Source organism: Pteropus vampyrus, unplaced genomic scaffold, assembly GCF_000151845.1.
Source record: "Pteropus vampyrus isolate Shadow unplaced genomic scaffold, Pvam_2.0 Scaffold167, whole genome shotgun sequence".
Classification (NCBI taxonomy): Eukaryota; Metazoa; Chordata; class Mammalia; order Chiroptera; family Pteropodidae; genus Pteropus; species Pteropus vampyrus.
The window spans coordinates 3,041,017-3,059,820 of NW_011888948.1; the positions used below are offsets into that span (position 1 = coordinate 3,041,017).

At 40.4% G+C, this 18,804-nt stretch overlaps 2 protein-coding genes across 5 annotated transcripts in view; one reads left to right on the forward strand and one right to left on the reverse strand.

Annotated features, from left to right (window-relative positions):
• Nucleotides 1–15,868, reverse strand: part of ATP7B (ATPase copper transporting beta) — an 80,162-nt gene extending 64,294 nt beyond the window's left edge. The window contains exons 1-2 of one of the 3 annotated variants that reach the window (XM_023536713.1): nucleotides 15,484–15,868; nucleotides 15,042–15,148 (exon numbers count right to left, since the gene is read on the reverse strand). In XM_023536713.1, the coding sequence (XP_023392481.1) occupies nucleotides 15,042–15,092 (51 nt within the window). In that variant the 5' untranslated portion in view covers nucleotides 15,093–15,148; nucleotides 15,484–15,868. Of the gene's footprint in view, nucleotides 1–522; nucleotides 541–15,041; nucleotides 15,149–15,483 lie in introns of those variants that run through there. The other 2 variants (XM_023536714.1, XM_023536710.1) reach the window with 2 other exon arrangements.
• Nucleotides 15,869–15,980: 112 nt separating this feature from the next.
• ALG11 (ALG11, alpha-1,2-mannosyltransferase) overlaps nucleotides 15,981–18,804 on the forward strand; it is a 14,579-nt gene continuing 11,755 nt past the window's right edge. Inside the window, exons 1-2 of one of the 2 annotated variants that reach the window (XM_011370343.2) lie at nucleotides 15,996–16,122; nucleotides 16,915–16,983. Coding sequence is in view for 1 of the 2 variants with exons in the window: in XM_011370341.2 (XP_011368643.1) it covers nucleotides 16,079–16,122 (44 nt within the window). In the remaining variant the exon portion in view is untranslated. Of the gene's footprint in view, nucleotides 16,123–16,914; nucleotides 16,984–18,804 lie in introns of both variants that reach the window. The other variant, XM_011370341.2, reaches the window with a different exon arrangement.

Here is an 18,804-nt window from a genome sequence, read left to right on the forward strand (position 1 = left end):
CTGGTTTTCTTCCTACCCCACTGATAGCTCCTTCTCAGAATTCTTCATAAGAGTCTACTAGTCCCCAAACCACCGAGTGCTAGAGAGGCTGTGGCTCAGCCCTTGGGTCTATCTCTTCCCTGTCTGTACTCATTTCTTGGTGATCTCATTCAGTTCAGTAGAAATACCACCTACAGCCAACAACTCCCAAACTCCACACTTACAGACCCAAACGCTTAACCAGCATCTCCGGTTGGGTAGTTAACATGCATCTTAAGCGTTAACTTGTCTACAGCTGGGCTTCTAAAATTCTACCCCTTCCCTGCTTCTCCCCTAGTCTTCCCCATCTTAGTGAATGGCAACTCCTCCATTCCACTTGCCCAGAAAAAAAATCTTGGATTCATCCTTGATAAGAATCATCTCCTTTCAAACTACATGTAAATGTCTAGCAAATGCTATCAGTTTTATCTTCAAAATACATCCATGATCCAACCACTTCTCCGTACCTCCACCACAATGGTTCAAGCCACTAAGACATCTTACCATTAAAATAATCTCCTAAGCGACCCCTGGCTTCTGGTCTTACTCCTAAAGTCTATTCTCAATGTGGATGAAAAAGGGTCCACATACTAAACCTGATGAGCTCAGGGGAGGCCTGCATGGCGGGCCTTACAAACTCAGAGACCAAAATTAACCACATAAGGATGGTCTGAACATAAAAATTCCTAACTAAAAGCAAGTCATGGAGGGTAGTCACATCCTGGGCCTGTAGTTTTCTTGACAAAGGTCAATCTTTACCTTAAGTGAGCCCATCTGCTGTCTTTTTGCATATAAGATAACATATCTTTGGAATGTCAGAGTAATCCCTTTTTTACCAGACACTTCTGGGCATAGCCCACCTCACCAGAGCACAGGAGACCACAGAACTCCTCATGGGTATCTTGCCCCCCGCATACCATCTCTATGTGCTGTAAATGCCAATTATTAACTCTCCTGTACCCACAATGTAAAAGAAGTATGTGTCTCTCTGTTTTACATTTTATCCAGTCTCAGGGATTTCCTGGCTTTGCTTTCTCCCACCCCCTTAATCTACCACCATTGACTCATGTAACCTTCCTTACATTTCCTCTTTTGATTTAATATAGAAAATAAGCTGCAAAACTTCTATTCTCTGGAGCACTTTCTTAATCCATGGAGATTTTCCTTCCCTGGCAATTGTCAGTTTGGCTCAAACTCATTAAAATTCTCTACAGGTTTGGACATTTCTTACCTCCACATCAACATAAAAGCAAAGTCTGAGAAAGAAATCCTTCCTGGGGATTTTCTTGTACTTAGCATAAAACCTAAATTCCTTGCAGTGACCTAGAGGACCTTGTAGTCTGCCCCACCCCACATTACCTTTTAACCTAGTTTCATACTGCCCACCCTCATTCAGCTAAAACCATCTGATCCTTCGGTTTCTAAAACAAAGCAAGGCATGCTCCTGCCTCAGGGCTTTGGTGCTGGCTGCTCCCAGTTTAGAAATATTCCTCCGACTCCTCATATCTACATGGCTCACTTCCTCACCTCCTTTAGGTCTCTGCTCAAACATCACCTTCTCAGTGGCTTCCTCCTAATTACCATTTACATTTTAAACATTCCTCGTTCCCTATTTCATCCTTTCCTGCTTATTTTTCTCCAGAACACTGAACTACCATCTGATATAATATATTTTTTCCTTATTTGTTTACTATCTCCCCAATTATAATATAAGTTTCACAAGTGCAGGAATCCTTTGTCTATTTTCCTCTCATACACATAGCTGTATTCCCAGTACTAAAACAGTGCTTATACTTAAAAGCTTCTCAATAAATACTTATTGAATGAATCAGTGATGGGGATTACTCAACAAAAACTTATTTGATTGCTATAGAAAACTAAATTTTCAGACAAATATTCAACCTTTGGAAGGTACCCCATGGAAAGCTGGCTCTCTCCTCCACTTACTCATTCCTCTCCTCTCCAAGCCAAGAGTCTACACTTAAATACTATCAAGAGCAGGAACTGACCTAAATGAGCACGCTAGGTGAGGAGTTATAAGAACTTTAATATCATAATGTGTGGCCCAACATTTGGATTTTTGTAGCTTGAGCTCTGAAAGTGCTTGCAAGGCATGATAGCCCTCCTAGACTCCAAAACCATCTGCAGAGCAAGCGGCCCCCGATTGATAAATCCTATCCCTTGCATCAGCAATAACTATCAATCCCTGGACTATAATTGTGTGATTTAAAAAAAAATCACCTTTTTTTCTACAGGCCCGCGTTGAAACTAGAATATTGATAAACGCTTACTCATATATTCACCCACTGCTCTCATCTCACAACCTCACTTGCTTTATGTAGAGAGGAGGCACGATAATTAAAATGTTAAATCAAGCTACATTCAGAGACTGCAATATGCCTATCAGCTCTGTAGCCAGGCCAGGAGGACACCTGCAGAACAGAGGAAGATTTCTGCTGGCATTGCTAACAACCCATTTCCCACACCTGTGGAAGGGGAAACAGGAAAAACAGAGTCTTTAAGTGGTTGCCCTACACAAAATAAAATTGTTCATTCTCTATGGATTAAAGTCTGGGAACTGCCAGCAGGCCTTTCAAGCTACAAACTCTTCCCCTTCCCTTTCCTCACTGTATGTCTATATCAAAGGAAAAGGGTAAACAAAGACTTTAAACTATAACTCGCAGGAACGAAAGAACAATATATGAACTGGATGACACTCAGGGCTTTTTCTCCTTGTCTTAGGATTTTGTCTTTGCTTTCTCTAGTCTTTGCTTTCCTCCCTCTTTAATAAACTTTCCTTTTGTCCCTAACTTCAGCGTATGTGTTCAATTCTTTCTACACTCTCTGCCAAAAGACCCTCTTCTTCTCTAAGACCAGGGCTTGGCCTCCCCGCCACTCAGGGAAAATTTGCCCTGTCCTGCATCAGCTTGACCACTGAGTCAGCCAATTAGAAAACAAATGATGTCTGCATGTGTGTGGTCTTATTTCCCCTAGCAACCCATCTTTGATCATCAGCTCCTTGCAACTTCTGCCTTTAAAAACCTTGCCCTATTTCCCCCATTTTGGAGCATATTCTCTGGTTGGCAACTCATTATCCAAATATACTCTCTTATTTAAAAATTTCTCAAGGATCCTCTGGACTTTAGTTATGTAGGTTGGGTAGGGTTTGTGGCCACATGGAGAGTTCATGCTCCACCTGACAGGCAGCTGCTCCTGGGTTCCAGCCAAAATTGCCAAATAGCCTAGGTCACTAGAGTTTCTAAGAGAAGAAGCTGGGGTTTTACACAATAAAGTCTTCTAATTTTAAAGTGTTCAAAATTGCTGCAAAGTTCTGGACAATGAAATATAAGGAAAAGTCATAAGTCAGGGCTCTTGAGAAGGCTCCTCACAAAAGAAACCAGGTTTTTCCTTACTCCTTCCTCATTTCTGCTGTGTACAACATGAAGTAGATGTCTGGAGCCCTAAGAGCCATCTCAAGGCCATGAGGGATCAAGAAGATGAAGCTGTGTCCTAGCTCACTAAAGCAGAAAGAGAGAAGGCTGGCGGCCCTGATGACAATGGAGATGCCATACCTCCAGTCTTCAACAGCCGTATTGCTTAGGGTTTTCTGTTATACACAACCAAATATAATATAATCCTGACTAATACTAATGTCAAATGCAGTGGAGGGGTAGGGATTTCTGGCACAGAAAAGAGGCTCTACAGACCAGCTCCTCAGTGAAACTGGTGAAATTTTCTTTTTTAATGGAAAGTCTCTGGAAATGGTCCTAAAGACACATAGCAAATGAAGAAACATTTATTCGTGAAAACCTACTATAGTTTGGTAAGAACGGCTGTGGTACTTAAAGCATGACCCTATTCCCTCTCCTCAGAATTTCCACTCCAGATGAAAATCATATGCAAAAGAGTGAAACTAAACTGCTATCACCATAGACTAAAATTAACTCAAAATGGATCAAAGACCTAAATATAAAACCTGAAATAATAAATTACACAGAAGAAAACATAGGTATTAAATGCATGAACCTTGGATTTAAAGAGGATTTTATGGATTTGACCTCAAAGGCAAGGGAACTTAAAAGTAAAAATAAGTGAATGGGATTATATCAAAACAACAAGCTTCCACACAGCAAAGGAAACCATCGACAAGGCAAAGAGGCAGCCATCTGAATGGGAGAAGATATTTGCAAACGCCTCACAAAAGAGCCTAATTTCTATAATATATAAAGAATTCATACAACTCGACAATAAAAAAAAAACAAACCCCAATCCAATTAAAAAAATAGGCAGAGGACCTGAACAGACACGTCTCCCAAGATGACAATACAAACAGCCAACATACATGTGAAAAGATGCAAATCAAAATCACAATGAGATACCACCTCACACCTGTAAGAATGGCTGTTATCAACAAGACAAGTAATAACACATGTTGGAGAGACTGTGGGGAAAAAGGAACCCTCAGACACTGCTGGTGGGAATGTAAACTGGTACAGTCACTACGGAAAACAGTATGGAGGTTCCTCAAAAAACTTAGAATTACCATATGACCCAGCAAGCCCTCTTCTGGGTATTTATCCAAAAAACTCGAAAATATTTATCCATAAAGATACATGCACCCTAATGTTCATAGAGTCATTGTTCACAGTGGCCAAGACATGGAAACAACCAAAGTTGATTGGATAAAGATGTAGTACATATATACAATGAAATATTACTCAGCCATAAGAAAAGATGAAATACTGCCATTTCCAACAACGTGGCTGGATCTTGAGATTATCGTGCTAAGCAAAATAAATCAGACAGAAAAAGTTGAGAACCATAATGAGATATAAAACTAAAAGTAACAGACTGGTGGTCCCTCTCCCTCAGCTCCCAGAGGGCTTTCTTCCCAAGAGGGGCAGGTCATCAGCATTTCTCATCCTGATGCTGAGGCTAAATTATGGGCAAAGCTGCCAAGAAGTGGGGGCTCCCTTCTTCCATTCAGACCCCACTGACAGAAAGAAGGCACTACCCTGAGCACAGTACACCCTGGCTGCCCTTGCCCTGGCTCACTGGTGGTTCCATGCCAAGAGAGGAAAGCTGAACAGAACTGCTCATCGCTACCCCTGCTAAACCTCCCTAGCCACCTCCCCAAGCGCTCAGCTCCTGAAGTGGGGAAATCACCCAGAGAGAAGCGTACTATCATCCCCAGCCCCAGTGCCAAAGCCGTGAGACTCAACCATTCTGCCGGGGTGAAATCAGGCAATTAGGAGGAGACTGGTAGACTAACTGGACATGTAGGCTGAACTGTAGGCTGGCCAGTTTGCTAGAGTGAACCAGAGAGAAAAGAGACACTAGGGAAAGCCTGCCTGGAGTCAGAATAAATCTCAAAACACCGATCTCAAGAACTATCCCATAAAAGGCACCTCGATTTGGATGCACCAGTTGGTGGAGCAATTTATGCTGAAGGACATTGCTGAAAACAATAGATTATCCTATAATTATTGCACTTAAAAACTGCCTATGGTCAGAAAGAAAAAAAAAAAGACAAAATAATGTCATCACAAGGTGACTGTGAGTATACTCAACGTTGTGCCCCCTAAGGAGCAACACCAATATCAGATGCAACAGGCTTAATGGGGGGTGAGGAGAGAGACTCTACTGAAATAATCTAGCCGATCGCTAAATAATAAAAAAGCAAATAGCAGTAATAACGAGCTCCTTGGGCAAGTGGGAGTAAGGGAGTAGCAATACCCAGAGTTGTCTAAAATGTCTAGTTTCTAATAAAAAATTATGAGACGTGCAAAGAAATAGGCAAGCATGACCCATACACCAGGGAAAAAGCAGCCAAGAAAAACTGCCAGTAATTGCAACCAGATGTAGGATCTAATATACAAAGACAGAAACCATTAAAATCCGTATAAGGAAATAAAGGAAGAGATGATGACGATGTCACATTAAATAGAGAATACAAATAAGGAAATAGAAATTATAAAAAGAACCAAATGGCAATTCTGGGGTTGAAAAGTTTAACTGCAATGAAAACTTCACTAACAGGGCTCAACAATAGATTAGAACTAACATAAGATTAGCAGACATGACAGATCAAAGAGATTATGCAAGCTAAGAACAGAGTTAAAAAGAATGAAGAAAAATGAACAAAAACTCACAGAAATGTGGGACACTGTTACTCACACCACCATGTGTATAATGGGGATCCTAGAAGGAAAGGAAAGGAGAAAAAAATAAACACTAACTGAAAACTTCCCAAATTTAGTGAAAAAATAACCTACACATCCAGAAAGCTTGATGAATTTTAGATTCAAAGACACAAATAGACTGAAAGTAAAAGAATGGAAGAAGATATATGATTTGTGGGGGTTCAGAATGAGTCACTCCAAGATGTGCCTCTATGGTATGCAGATTGTTATGAGTTAAGGCAAGTTTAGCCGAGGTCTCAAGAGAAATTTCTGTATCTCCCTTAACTACCTAGAAGAATTTGAATTAGGGGTTTTAATCATAGTAAGAGATTACCAGGAATAACCCCTTTGACCTATCTTTAAGGCAGATAAATTTCTACTTACTAAACATCTGCTTTTGTCATCCTACAATGACCCTTTGAAGTCTCCAAGGTACTGTACCTCATCTCTAACTCAGAATGTCACACATACCCAAGTGCCCCTTCTGTCTCTGAATCTCTCGTGTATATGGGGCCTCTGACTCTCCCCTGTATGCAGGGTTCCCATACACACGTATGTAATTAAATTTGGTTATTTTCTTTTGCCAGTCTCCCATATCTATTCAATTATTAGATCAGCCAAAAGAACCTCAAGGGTAGAGGAGAGTTTCTTCCTCCTCACCACGTGCAAACAGCAACTACAAGAAAGCTGGTGTGACTATAATATCAAACGAAATAGACTTTAAAACAAAAAATGTTACCAAAAACAAAGAGGTACATTTTATAATGATAAAAGTCAATCCATCAACAACACAAAAATACATAAAGCAAGAACTGACAGAAATGAAAAGAAAAAAAGACAATTCAGTAATAGTTAGAGTCTCCAATACCTACATTCAATAATGGGCAAAATCCAGGCAGAAGGTCAACAAAGAAATATGTGATATTGTGATTTATAATAAATACCTATTTGGTCTTCCTCTCGTTTCTGGCAGAGAGCTCCTAAAACTCTAGGAACTTCCTAAACCAGAAGAGCAATTAAGGTGTCTTTTGTTATGTTAATGAGGTAGCTTTTGGAAAGCCCTGTAGATCACTTATGGATGGCTGCCAGAGGAACCAACCCATTGATTAGAGAGTTGGAACTTTCCACCAGACTCCAGACCTCTGTGGAGGGCACAGAAGCTGGAGATTGAGTTCAATCACCCATGGTCAATGATTTAATCAATCACACCTTTGTAGCCTCCATAAAAAAAACAAAAAACAAAAAAACAAAAAAACAGGGTTCAGAGAACTTCCAGGTTGGTGAACATGTGGAGATTGGGGAGAGTGGCTCACCCGAAGAGGGTGTGGAAGTTCTGTGTAGCTTCCCACAGACTTTGCACTATGTATCTCTTCCCTCTGGCTGTTCTTGGTATGTAAAATATTTCTTGAGTTCTTTTAGCCACTCTAACAAATTAATCAAACCAAAAGCCGGTTAGTCATAAGCACAGGAAACAACCTGGACTTGCAACTGGTGTCTGGAGTGGAGCGGGGCAGTCTTGTAGGACTGAGCTCTTAACCTGTGGGATCTGATGCTATCTCCAGGTAGACAGTATCAGAATTGAGTTAAATTGTAGGATGCACAGATAGTATCCAAGAATTGCTTGGTGTAAGAAAAAAACCCCACATGTTGAAACTAGTATCAGAATCACAAAATAGAAGACATAAACAACACTATAAACCAACTAGACTTAACTGAGTCCTATAGAACCCTCCACCCAATAACAGCATAATATACATTCAAGTGCACATAGCACATTCTCTATGATATACCATGTTTAGACCATAAAACAAACCTCAATAAATTTAAAAGAACAGAAATAATGCAAAGTATATTCTCCGACCACAATGTAATCAGAAATCAGTAATAGAAAGAAATTTGAGGAACTCACAAATATGTGGAAAATAAACAATACAATCCGAAACAACTGGTGGGTCAAAGAAGAAACCAAAAGGGAGATAAAAATGAGATGAATGAAAATGAAGATACAATATACCAAAACTTATGAGATGCAGCTAAAATAGTATGTAAAGGGAAATTTATAGCTGTAAATGCCTGTATTAAGAAAGAAGAAGGATCTCGAATCAGCAACCTAACCTACTGCCTTAAGACACTGGGCAAAGAAGACTAATTCTAAAGCGGGCAGAAGGAAGGTATATTAATGTCCTAGGACTGCTACAACAAAATGCCACAAATTGAGTATTAGAAATTCATTCTCCCACAGTACCAGAGGCTGGAAGTCAAGCTTTTCCTTTTGGAGACTCTGGAGGAGAACCTGTTCTTGCCTTCCTCCTACCTTCTGGTAGTGGCCAGCAATCCTGAAAATTTCTTAGTTTATAGAAGCATCACTACAATCTGTCTCTGTGATCACGTGGCTTTCTCTTCTCTGTGTCTTCTTCACCTGATATTCTTATAAGAGCATCAGTGATTGGATTTAATCCAGTATGACCTCTTATGAATACAGATACAAAATTTCTCAACAAAATTTCTCAACAAAAAGTAGGAAACCAAATCTAGCAACACAGGGAAAGATTACATGCCTTAACCAAGTGTCCAAGGTATGCAAGTTTGGTTCTACATCCAAAAATTAATTACTGTAAGCAAAAGACACATGGTCATCTCAATAGACAGAAAAAAACATTTGATAAATCCAAAATCCTTTCATGATACAAACACTCAACAAACTAGGAATTAGAGGGAACTTCCTCAACCAGATAAAAGACAACTATGAAAACCCACAACTAACATCGTACTCCATGGTAAAAGACTAGAAACTTTCCCCAACTATGATCAGGAACAGGATAGATTCCATTCATGTGAAATATTCACAATAAGCAAATTTTTAGGGACAGAAAGTAAATCAGTGGTTGCTTAGGCATTGAGGTCATGGGGAGATGGGGAGTGATAGCTAAAGGGTATAGGGTTCCCTTTTGCGGTAATAAAAATGTTCTAAAATTGATTTGTGATGACTGCATATATCTTTGAATTTTAGGGTATGTGAATTATAGCTCAATAAATCTGTTTTTTAAAAATGTAGTAGACCATTAAAATAAGAATTGGGGAGGATATGCCTTTGGCATTCATGAAAACCTAAACAAAAGAGGTTGCAGGAAAAGTGATGAAGTAGTAAGAAAAGTAGTGGAAGGCCTGCCAATGTACACAAGGAGACTCAAACAGCAAAAACCACCCACCATCCTTCAAGGAGAATGGATAAACTGTGCTATATTCCCACAACAGCATAATGCACAGCAGTGAATCTTAGAAATGTAACGTCTAGTGAGAAAAGCTAGTCCCAGAAGACTAAACACACTATGATATCATTTTTATAAAGCTCAGAAACGAGCAAAATTAAATAATGCATTGTTCAGGCAAAATTAAATAATGCATTGTTCAGGCAAAATTAAATAATGCATTGTTCAGGCATTCATAGATATGATAAAACTTTACCAAAAAAAAAGAAAAGCTGGGTTACAATGAACCCATAATTGAGGATGGTGGTCCACAGAGAGTCTCCTAGGGGTGGTGCCATGGCACTGATAATAGTCTCGTTCTTGGGCGAGGTGCTGTACTCACCAGCGTTATCTATTTCATTATGCTTTAATACTATATGTGTGTGTGTATACACAGTATATGCTTATGTGTATTTCCTTTATATACAATAAACTGATAAAATAATGAAGAAAAAGTCTTAAAGGTGAACGAGGGAGTGGAAAGACAAATGCAGATAATCCTTTCTGGAAGAATGAGAAAGAAGGGGAGGGGAGAAACAGTCGAACAGCTACTGGGAGACACAAAGTATGGGAGAGATTTTAGAATGAAGGCAAATTGGATGCCTTTATAGGCAGGAAGGGAGAAGCCTGAAGAGAGAGGGAAAGATCGGAAGTGAAGAGAAGAGGAGAGGTGAACAATAATGGCTCTAGAACAGGTAGAGAGGAAGGGGTAGAGGTTAAGGACACTGGTAGAAGAGGTGACCTTAAAAAGAAGCAGGCTGTCCTGAGACTAGAGATGAGTGAAAATAGGTTGTACATCTAAATGAAATTCGGGGATGTGTGTGGACAGGCAGAAAGGTGGAGAAAATCATACATAGTGGTGTCAATTTCCTCGAGGTAAATAGCACAGTCATTTTTTGAGAACAAAGGAAGGCAGAGACTGAGTACAGCCAAGTGGTGAAGGTTTATAACACTCACATTAAGTTGACAAGGAACAAGTGAAAGGCATTTGCAGGGACAATTAAAAAGAAGAAATTGCTAGCAGCACCAACCACATGACTGCCGGAATTTCTCTAGGGATTCTGTCCCTCTGGTGTAGGAGCAAAGGCAGTTTCCAGCACTGACAGCACAACAGGATGGAGGATACAGGAATCCAGGGGGCGAAGGGTAAGAGAATAGTTCAGACTGTAAACCAAGCAGTCTCAGGATAGAGAAACAGAGGCCAGAGTCAATAATCATAGTAATAGACTCACTGACAGGCAGCTTTAAAAAAAAAAAAGTACTTCTATAATGTGAGCAGTTTAGTAAAAGAAAAAATATATAGAAAACAGAGACTAAACCAAAGACGTTAATACTGGTTATCTTTGAATTGCAAGAATGTATTTTCTTATTTCTAAAAATTGATAACTAGATGCAGCGAAAGCAAACAATGAAGGAAGTTTACCAATATGCTAACAACAGTCGTCCTAAGAGAGGCAGGAATGAAAGTAAATTTTACCCTTTTGGTCTTTATTTTCAAATTTTTGTTATGGAATTAACTTGCTATTTTAAAATAATTTTAAATGTTTCATGCCCAGTGCAGAGTGATTTTTAGTTTCTGAAGGAATAGAGCCTTCAAAAAAACTGCTACATTCTAAAAGAACAGATTTCACAATTGCGGCTGTTTTTAAAGTCTTATTTGCTGTTAATTACATCACAAGTCACTCTCTGCTTTGCCCTCTATCTCATCAACCTTTGATCTGCTCAGATTTTCTCCTTTTAGTTAAAAAAAAAAATTTGCAAACATTTTGGAATTTCACTTGGCAATAATTCCAGTCCTACAGATAAAAATAATACTGCATACACTTGCACATGGCTATTTCCTTGATACCTATGCTATGGTATCAAGGAAAAGGAATGTCACTGGGCCATCTCCATCCTTGCAAGAAGAAAATGTATGTCAAATAAAGAAGCATTTAAAATCCAGCTCTCTCACCCCCACAGTCTATCACCCAGTTACTCGTGTTGGTACCCATGTGATGCCCAGTTACTCATGTACCAACTACACTCTGTGCTGTTGACTACTACTGGCCTCTGACACTACTGGCTCTAGACACTCAGGCTAGGGAGCCAACATTCTCTACTGAGAAGACAACTCTGTGGGGAACTGAGTACAACAGAGCCGACTCTCAGTTCTTTTTTTAGGCTTTTCTGCCACCTTCAGTCTAGACGGGGTTGGTCACTATGGAAGGCCTCTAGCAAGTATCCAGCAGCTCCATTCCCCAGTTGCCCCTCAGACTGTTTTCTTATGCTCAAAGCTCCAGTCTGTGGGCCAAAGTCCAAACTCCTGGCATGAAAAACAGGGCCTTCCACAATCACTTTTCCAGCCTTGTCAAGCCACTCACAGCCGTGCTCCCCCTAATGAATCTTTCCTTTCCCATCCTCTGGGCCTTCGCACATGCTGGTCTCTGCCTGTGCCTTCATTCTACTACGTGCAACAGCCAATGCCTGCTCCTCCCTCAAGACCTCACTCAGGCACAATCTCCTGTGGAAGCTTTTTGCATCCTTTCCTCCCAGGAAATGCCAACCAACCACTCTTGCCTGTGAGTGCTGCTCCGTGTAGACATCTACTCCAGCGTTTATGACTGTCAGCTCCAAGAGCAATGGGGCTGACCTCTATCTTTGCACCCCCCTGCTGGGTCCAGCAGCAGGCAAACAGAAGGTGCTTCGTGTTTGTGGACTGAAGGCTGAATGACCCAGGTCATGGATCACCTCCCTTTCAGGGTTACTGCTGCCTCACAGAGCGGCCTCTGAACAGAAAACAGTGAAGGGGAATCATGCTATAAATCACTCAGTCAAAAACAATTGTGGTGTACCTATTATGCGCTATGGAGCCTATTTTTTAAATGACACAAACCTGGTCTCCACTTATAAGAAGTACAGAGTAGCAAAGAAAAACTTTATTCAGAAAAGATGGTATGCCAAGTATCAAGTAAGTCTGGAAGAAAATACTTTTCTGAGAAAGTCACACAGGCTTGACTGGGACTCAATTCCAGATCTGCCTCTTACTAGCTGTAGAATCTTGGGCAAGTTACTTCACTTCTCTCTGCCTCAGTTTTCCCATCTGTAAATATGATTAACTCTGACCTCATGTTCTACCACTTCTTCCCGCTGCCCCAGCCATTCTGGTTTTCTTACTGATCCTCAAACATTCAGGTCACTCCCGACTTAGGATCTTGACCTTCTGTTTCCTCAACCTAGAATACTTCCCCCAAATTTGAATCTTATAGGTTCTTACTGAAATTCTACCTCCTCAGAGAATGCTCTGACCAACTGCTTAATATAGTATCTTCCCCTCCCGTGTCATTTCTAATGCCCCTACTCTGATTTATTTACTTCACAGCCTTATCAATAGCAGAAATAACACTATAGTAGTCTCCCCTTATCCACAGAGGATATGGTCCAAGACCCCCAATGGATGCCTGAAATCAGACAGTACTGAACTCTATATATATTATGTTTTTCGTATACATACATACCTATGATGAAGTTCAATTTATAAATTAGGCACAGTAAGAGATCAAAAACAATAATTAATAATGAAGTAGAACTATAATGCTATACTGTAATAAAAGTTATATGAATGTGGTCTCTTTCTCTTTCAAAATATCTTATTGTATTCTACTCACCTTTTCACTTAAAGGAAAAACTTTATGGTTCCTCTTTGGCATATCTGAAGTGCCAGCATCACTACTCTTGTGCATTGGGGTCATTATTAAGTAAAATACGGGTTACTTGAACACAAGCACTGATAACCAAGACAGCTACCAAGTGACAAACAGGTAGGTAGTAAATGTTGCATGGAGAGGCTGGATAAAGGGATGATTCACATCCTGGGTGGGAGGGAGCAGGATGGCATGAGATTTCATTACACTACTCAGAATGGCTTACAAATAAAAACTTATGAATTGTTTATTTCTAGAATTTTCCATTTAATGATTTGGGGCCTCAGTTGACAATGGGTAACTGAAACCACAGAAAGTGAATTCGTCGATAAGGGAGGACTATTATATTTGTTTACTCTTCTTTCTGTATCTTCTACTAAGATATAAATTCCTTGAGGTCAGGGTCTTGGTCTTAGCTGGTTCTCCAGTGTTGAGAATGCTGGCACAGAGTAAATACAAAAAAAATATTTGTTGAGTAAATGTTGACAACAAGAAGACAATACCTACATCAAAGGGTTCTGTGAAGATTAAATGTACACAGAGGAATATAAAGTGCTTAATACAGTGCCTAGCACATAGTAAGCTCGGTAACGTTATAATACTACTACTACTATCAAAGGAATAATACTACTATCAAAGGAATCCAGAAGAGGGTGAGGTCAACACAGTTAGAGGCAGTTACAGAAAGTTTCAAGGAGGAGGCAGGTCTTAAACTTGATCTGGAAGGATAAGGATTTTTCTGAAGGGAGGATGGGGTGTACGACGATGACACTGCAGTGGGGTTGGAAGTGTCTCCTCCTCTGTATAAGCCACCCCTTCCCACATGTGCTCTCTTCCACACCTCCATTAAATGCAGTTATCACACTAAGAATCATCATCTCCTCCAGACTTCCTGTCCATCAATCCACTTATCTTTCATTTTCTATACCACCAGAGCCTAGATGAATTTCACTACAATAGGACATTTAATAATGTTGTTACTCTTCAGACTAGCAAACCAGGCCTAGGTGTCTATCCTAAAGAAACACTCAACTGTCAGCATTAAAAATCATGTACAAGGATGTCCTCTACAGCCTGGCTTGTGAGGAAATTAAAAAAAAAAAGAAGCAACTAGAATGTTTCCACAGGGAGATAATAAACATACTATGGTACATCCACATTGTGCTCAGATTACAGTGAATACAACAGATCCTTATGTACCAATGTGAAAGAATCTCCAAAAGATATTGGGGGAAAAAAGGTTGGAGAATACAAACTATGTGATCCTGTTTATCTAAAACAAACAAATTTTAAAAACACACATAGAAAACCTAAAGATTTCTCTGAAGATAAATACACATTTAACCACTATATTTTCAGCTCTTGAACACCACCTGAAACATAGTTAAGTTTTCAATAAATTTTTGCTGAATGAATTAAAACATCTGTGCATAAATAGAAAAGGATTAGAAAATAGATCTGCTTTTCACGCTTATTTTTCTGCACTGTTTGCATTTTAAGAAATCGCATTAATGGACTAGTATAATTAAAATGAATTCAAAATAGTTCTAAAAAAAAAAGTTGCAGGACCATAAAGGAGTCCAGGCACCAATTCTGAATAACATCTCCAGGTAACTGATTTAATCGTCTTGAGCAATTAGGGCTCTTACACAGCAACTCAAGGCTCACTTTACCTTTCCAGCATCAGACCCGTTAATAGCGTTTTACATTCCTAAAAACCAGTTAATGGCATGCCCTTTCTAAAGGGTACTCCCTTTGGGCACACCACGACTCCCCTGGGGGTGCGGTTTTCGCGCTCCGCCTTCCCAGCGCACCTTTAGGAGCCGAGTAAGGACCGCAGGTGAGCAGGTGGGCGTGGAAAGTCCTCTAGGTAGGTGTGCGCTGACTGCGCTGGAGGAAAGGAAACTTACTTTCCGACTGGCCCCCTCTCTAGCTGTAATCTGTTTCTCCTGCTCGGGCATCTTCTCTCAGAGGAACCAATTTCTTCTGTGATTCGGCCCACAGCCCAAAAGGTCACCTGGTTAGTGGAAAAGAAGCGCGGTGTTAAAATCCTGAGAGAAGAGGAGCGGAGTGTGGATGGCATCTTTGCGGTTCAGCTCAAACCCGAGGAAGGGTCTGGAAACCAGTGCCACCACGTCGGACGAGGGCATTGGCTGTCCTCACCCCACGGACTAATTCAAAGTTATGCGCCACCGCGCCCCCGACCCCTGCGGGCGCCAGCCTGAGAGCGAGATGGGAGGGTGGGCCTTGGACCCTCACCCGCACCCGGAGGCAGGCCTGCTGGTGCCTCAGTATCCCTGGTCGAGCCAGGACGCCTAGCGGAGCCCGTCCTCCCTCCAGGGTTTCCGCTACCTCGGACCCGTGCGCTCTGGACTCGGTCTTCAGCTCCAGCGTGTGCCGGGGTGGAAAGGAGGGAGGACGAACAGCGCAGACCCGGGAGGGAGATGCAGATCCCAGGGGGCGGTGCGGTGTGGCGGGCGCCCGCTTCGGGTCCACTCTGCACAGCTCCCTTTCTCGCTCGGTGCCTGACTCCGGGGCACCGCAGGTCCCTGACACCGCAGCCGCAGGAGTGAACTCCGCACCTGGAAAATCGATCTGAGACGCGCAAGGGCCTCCCATTGGTCTCCAACGGGTGGCAGAATCTGGACTGAGGGCCAGGACCCTGAAACGAGGTCTTCCAGTGGGGGAGGGCACAGGGGGCGGGAGAGCTGACTGTCCATCACAAGCCACGCCTTCCCAGCGCCCCTCCCACTATCGCCCCGCCCATGGGCCATGCCAAATATCTGTCTACGCCCCGGGAGATCCTATTGGCTAGAAGGCCGTGGGAAGCTACACCAGCAACCAATTCAAACGCATAGTTGGCCCCATGAAGGCGGGGGAAACACCTCGGTAGCCAATAGACAAGAGGAACGGCGAAGTACTTCCTGAGTTCAGGGGTCAACTGAAAATGGCGGCCACCGAAAGGGTTTGGTGCTTGTGCGAGTTATTGAGGTGAGTCAGTGACGTGGGCTCGCAGGCGTTTTCTGTACGGTGGTGGTGCATGTCCGCGCAGTGCAACTAAAGTTTGCGGGGAAAGTCTTTTCTTATCACGAATCTAAGCTATTTTCTCAAGGCCAATGAGCGCTATTCCTTTCAATCTAGAGTCTTCTAGATAGGAGCAGACGGGGTTAAAGACTCAGTTTAATGTCTTTTCTTCACCCGCCCCACTTCTGGCTGAGCGGTTGAGTTCTCCCTGTTCCAGCTTTTCCTTTCTCTTGTTCACACTCCAACTAGTCTTCCATAAATTATTTATATTCCTCATTTTCCTTTATGATTGAGCCACAAATCATTTAACAATCTGTCATGTCTGGTAAAGAAGAAACTGGATCTTCCTTGTAACGTTTTAGTTTCTCTAACTCACCCAAACTGTCGTCATTAATATTAGTCACTTAAGTATAAAATTTTTGTTGAATCTTCTGCTTCTTGATCACCCATTGATTTTTATTTCTGATTGATGTAATAAGAGTTATATGAAATACTACCTTTATCTTTATTACATGGATAATAAAGTGTTTTTGTAGAAAAGTTAGGAAATAGATAAGCAAAATCGAAAATTCGCTAGGAATGCTACTATCCTGAGGGAACTCCTGTTAACATTTTAGTGAAAAAACTCCCAGACTTTTTTCCACATTCGTTTTCGTAATACCACTGTATTTTACTTCTCTTGCCCTACATTAATAAAACAAAAAGACTTAGTCTATTACATCTAAACAGTTCTTTTAACTTCTACATATTTTCGTTTAGGTTGAAAATTTATAATTAACACAATAGCACTCTGAATGGCAGTGTTGACATATTCTCACCAAAATTCAGGTATTGTTCCCTCATTTTTGTCCCTTCTACTTCAAATTCTATAATTTTTTTAAACATTTTAATGGGAAAATTTATTTTCAGAGCCTTCATATTCTGTCATTTGAAATATCCTTAACTCAGTGCTTTGAACATAATAGCTAAATAAATGTTTGCTAAATGAATGGCTCACCGTTGATTACAGTTATCTTTTCAAAACCTTTTGTTTAAATTTGGGTAAACATTCAGTGATAAACATTTTAGTTATATTTAATTGAATTCTATAAGAACTGTAAGTGTATCTTTGAAGCCAAGAGCAAAATAAAGGACTGGTTCAACATTAGTCATTAAAGTGATTTTTTTTTTTTCTGATTTTAAGTGAAATAGTTCAGTTTGGAAATTCTATCACATAAATTTCCCACTTAAATCATTTGAAGGAAATGTCATAAAAATCTTTGGATTCTATGAGTCAGCTACATTTTAAATTAAATGGGCTTTTGACTTGACTATCCTATATATCTACCCTATATAATATTGCTTGTATGAACTGACATATTATAAATGTTAAATAAATATTAATATCTTGTTATATAGAATATTGAAAAGATATGTACTCAGGGTGCTACTGGTATCCAGTTGGGCAAGGCCAAGGATGCAGCTAAACATCCTAAAATGCGTAAGATATAGCCTCCACAACAAAGAATTATCTGATCCAAAATGTCTATAGTGCCAGGGTTGGGAAACCTTGATGTAAACAAAAACTGTCCTTGTTAATTTTTAAGAGTATAAAGATGTCCTGAGACCAAATTATTTTAACAGGTGAAATACCTCTTCAAGTAATGGGCTTGTTCACAGTAAGGAAATCTCACATGAGAAATTTATTTCAAAACTATCAATAAGATATTTTCAGAAGAATTTGTGTGTTCTCTACTTATGGACAGTGAAAACTATGTAACTACATAATATATGCCCATATTTGCTTCAGTCATTAAGCATCCCAGAGCCTAATCTGCTGTTCAGTACTATATACAGACTTAGAGCCTGCATATCTATTTCCCAAAGGCTGTCTCCTCTCCCTCACAACAGACTTTAACTCTATATTTTCCCTGGTCCCTGACTTTTCATTACTTAAGTTTTAATATTTTATTGTTTTTGCGACTTGTAAGCCTCTCAGCTCCTTTATAAAGGGTAGGCACGGTATTAGAAATACTGTTAGGTACCAACTATACTAGCAAACCCTAAGAGAAAAACATTCCTTGAGAAGTTATTTTAACAGAATTTAAGAGACATCCAAGGAGGTAATAAGATTTTGTGTTCAGTCACTATATATTTATTGGATGCCTTCTCTGTGCAGGTATTATGCTAGGCATTGGGATGCAGTGGTGAATGAACGAGCCTAGGTCCTTTGCCTTTGCAGAGCTTCAGTTGATTTGGCAACAATAGAGAACCCTTTAGTGGTGAGTGTGGGAGCAAGCCTACTTATGTGCCTGAGGTAGAACATTAGTGGATTTTTGGTGACCCATTCAGAGACAAATAAAGGAAGGCAGTAGTGATTTTAGGGTCAAGTAAACAGATCAAATGCAGAACTCAGAATAGAAATGAAGAACTCTAAATTCCATTCCTCTTATCCCAGAAATTGTTCTACTTGAGATAAAGTGAGAGAATAAAAATTATTTACAATCTCACCAAACTTTTATCTAGTAGAATATTGATCATTCAAGAAGACATTTCTCAGATTACATATTGTCATTTTGAGAGTCAGATGCCATTACTAATCATGTCTTGTTGAGAGTAACAATTAAATTTATTTTAATCTCTTAACATATATTGAGTTAGGAGAAAGGT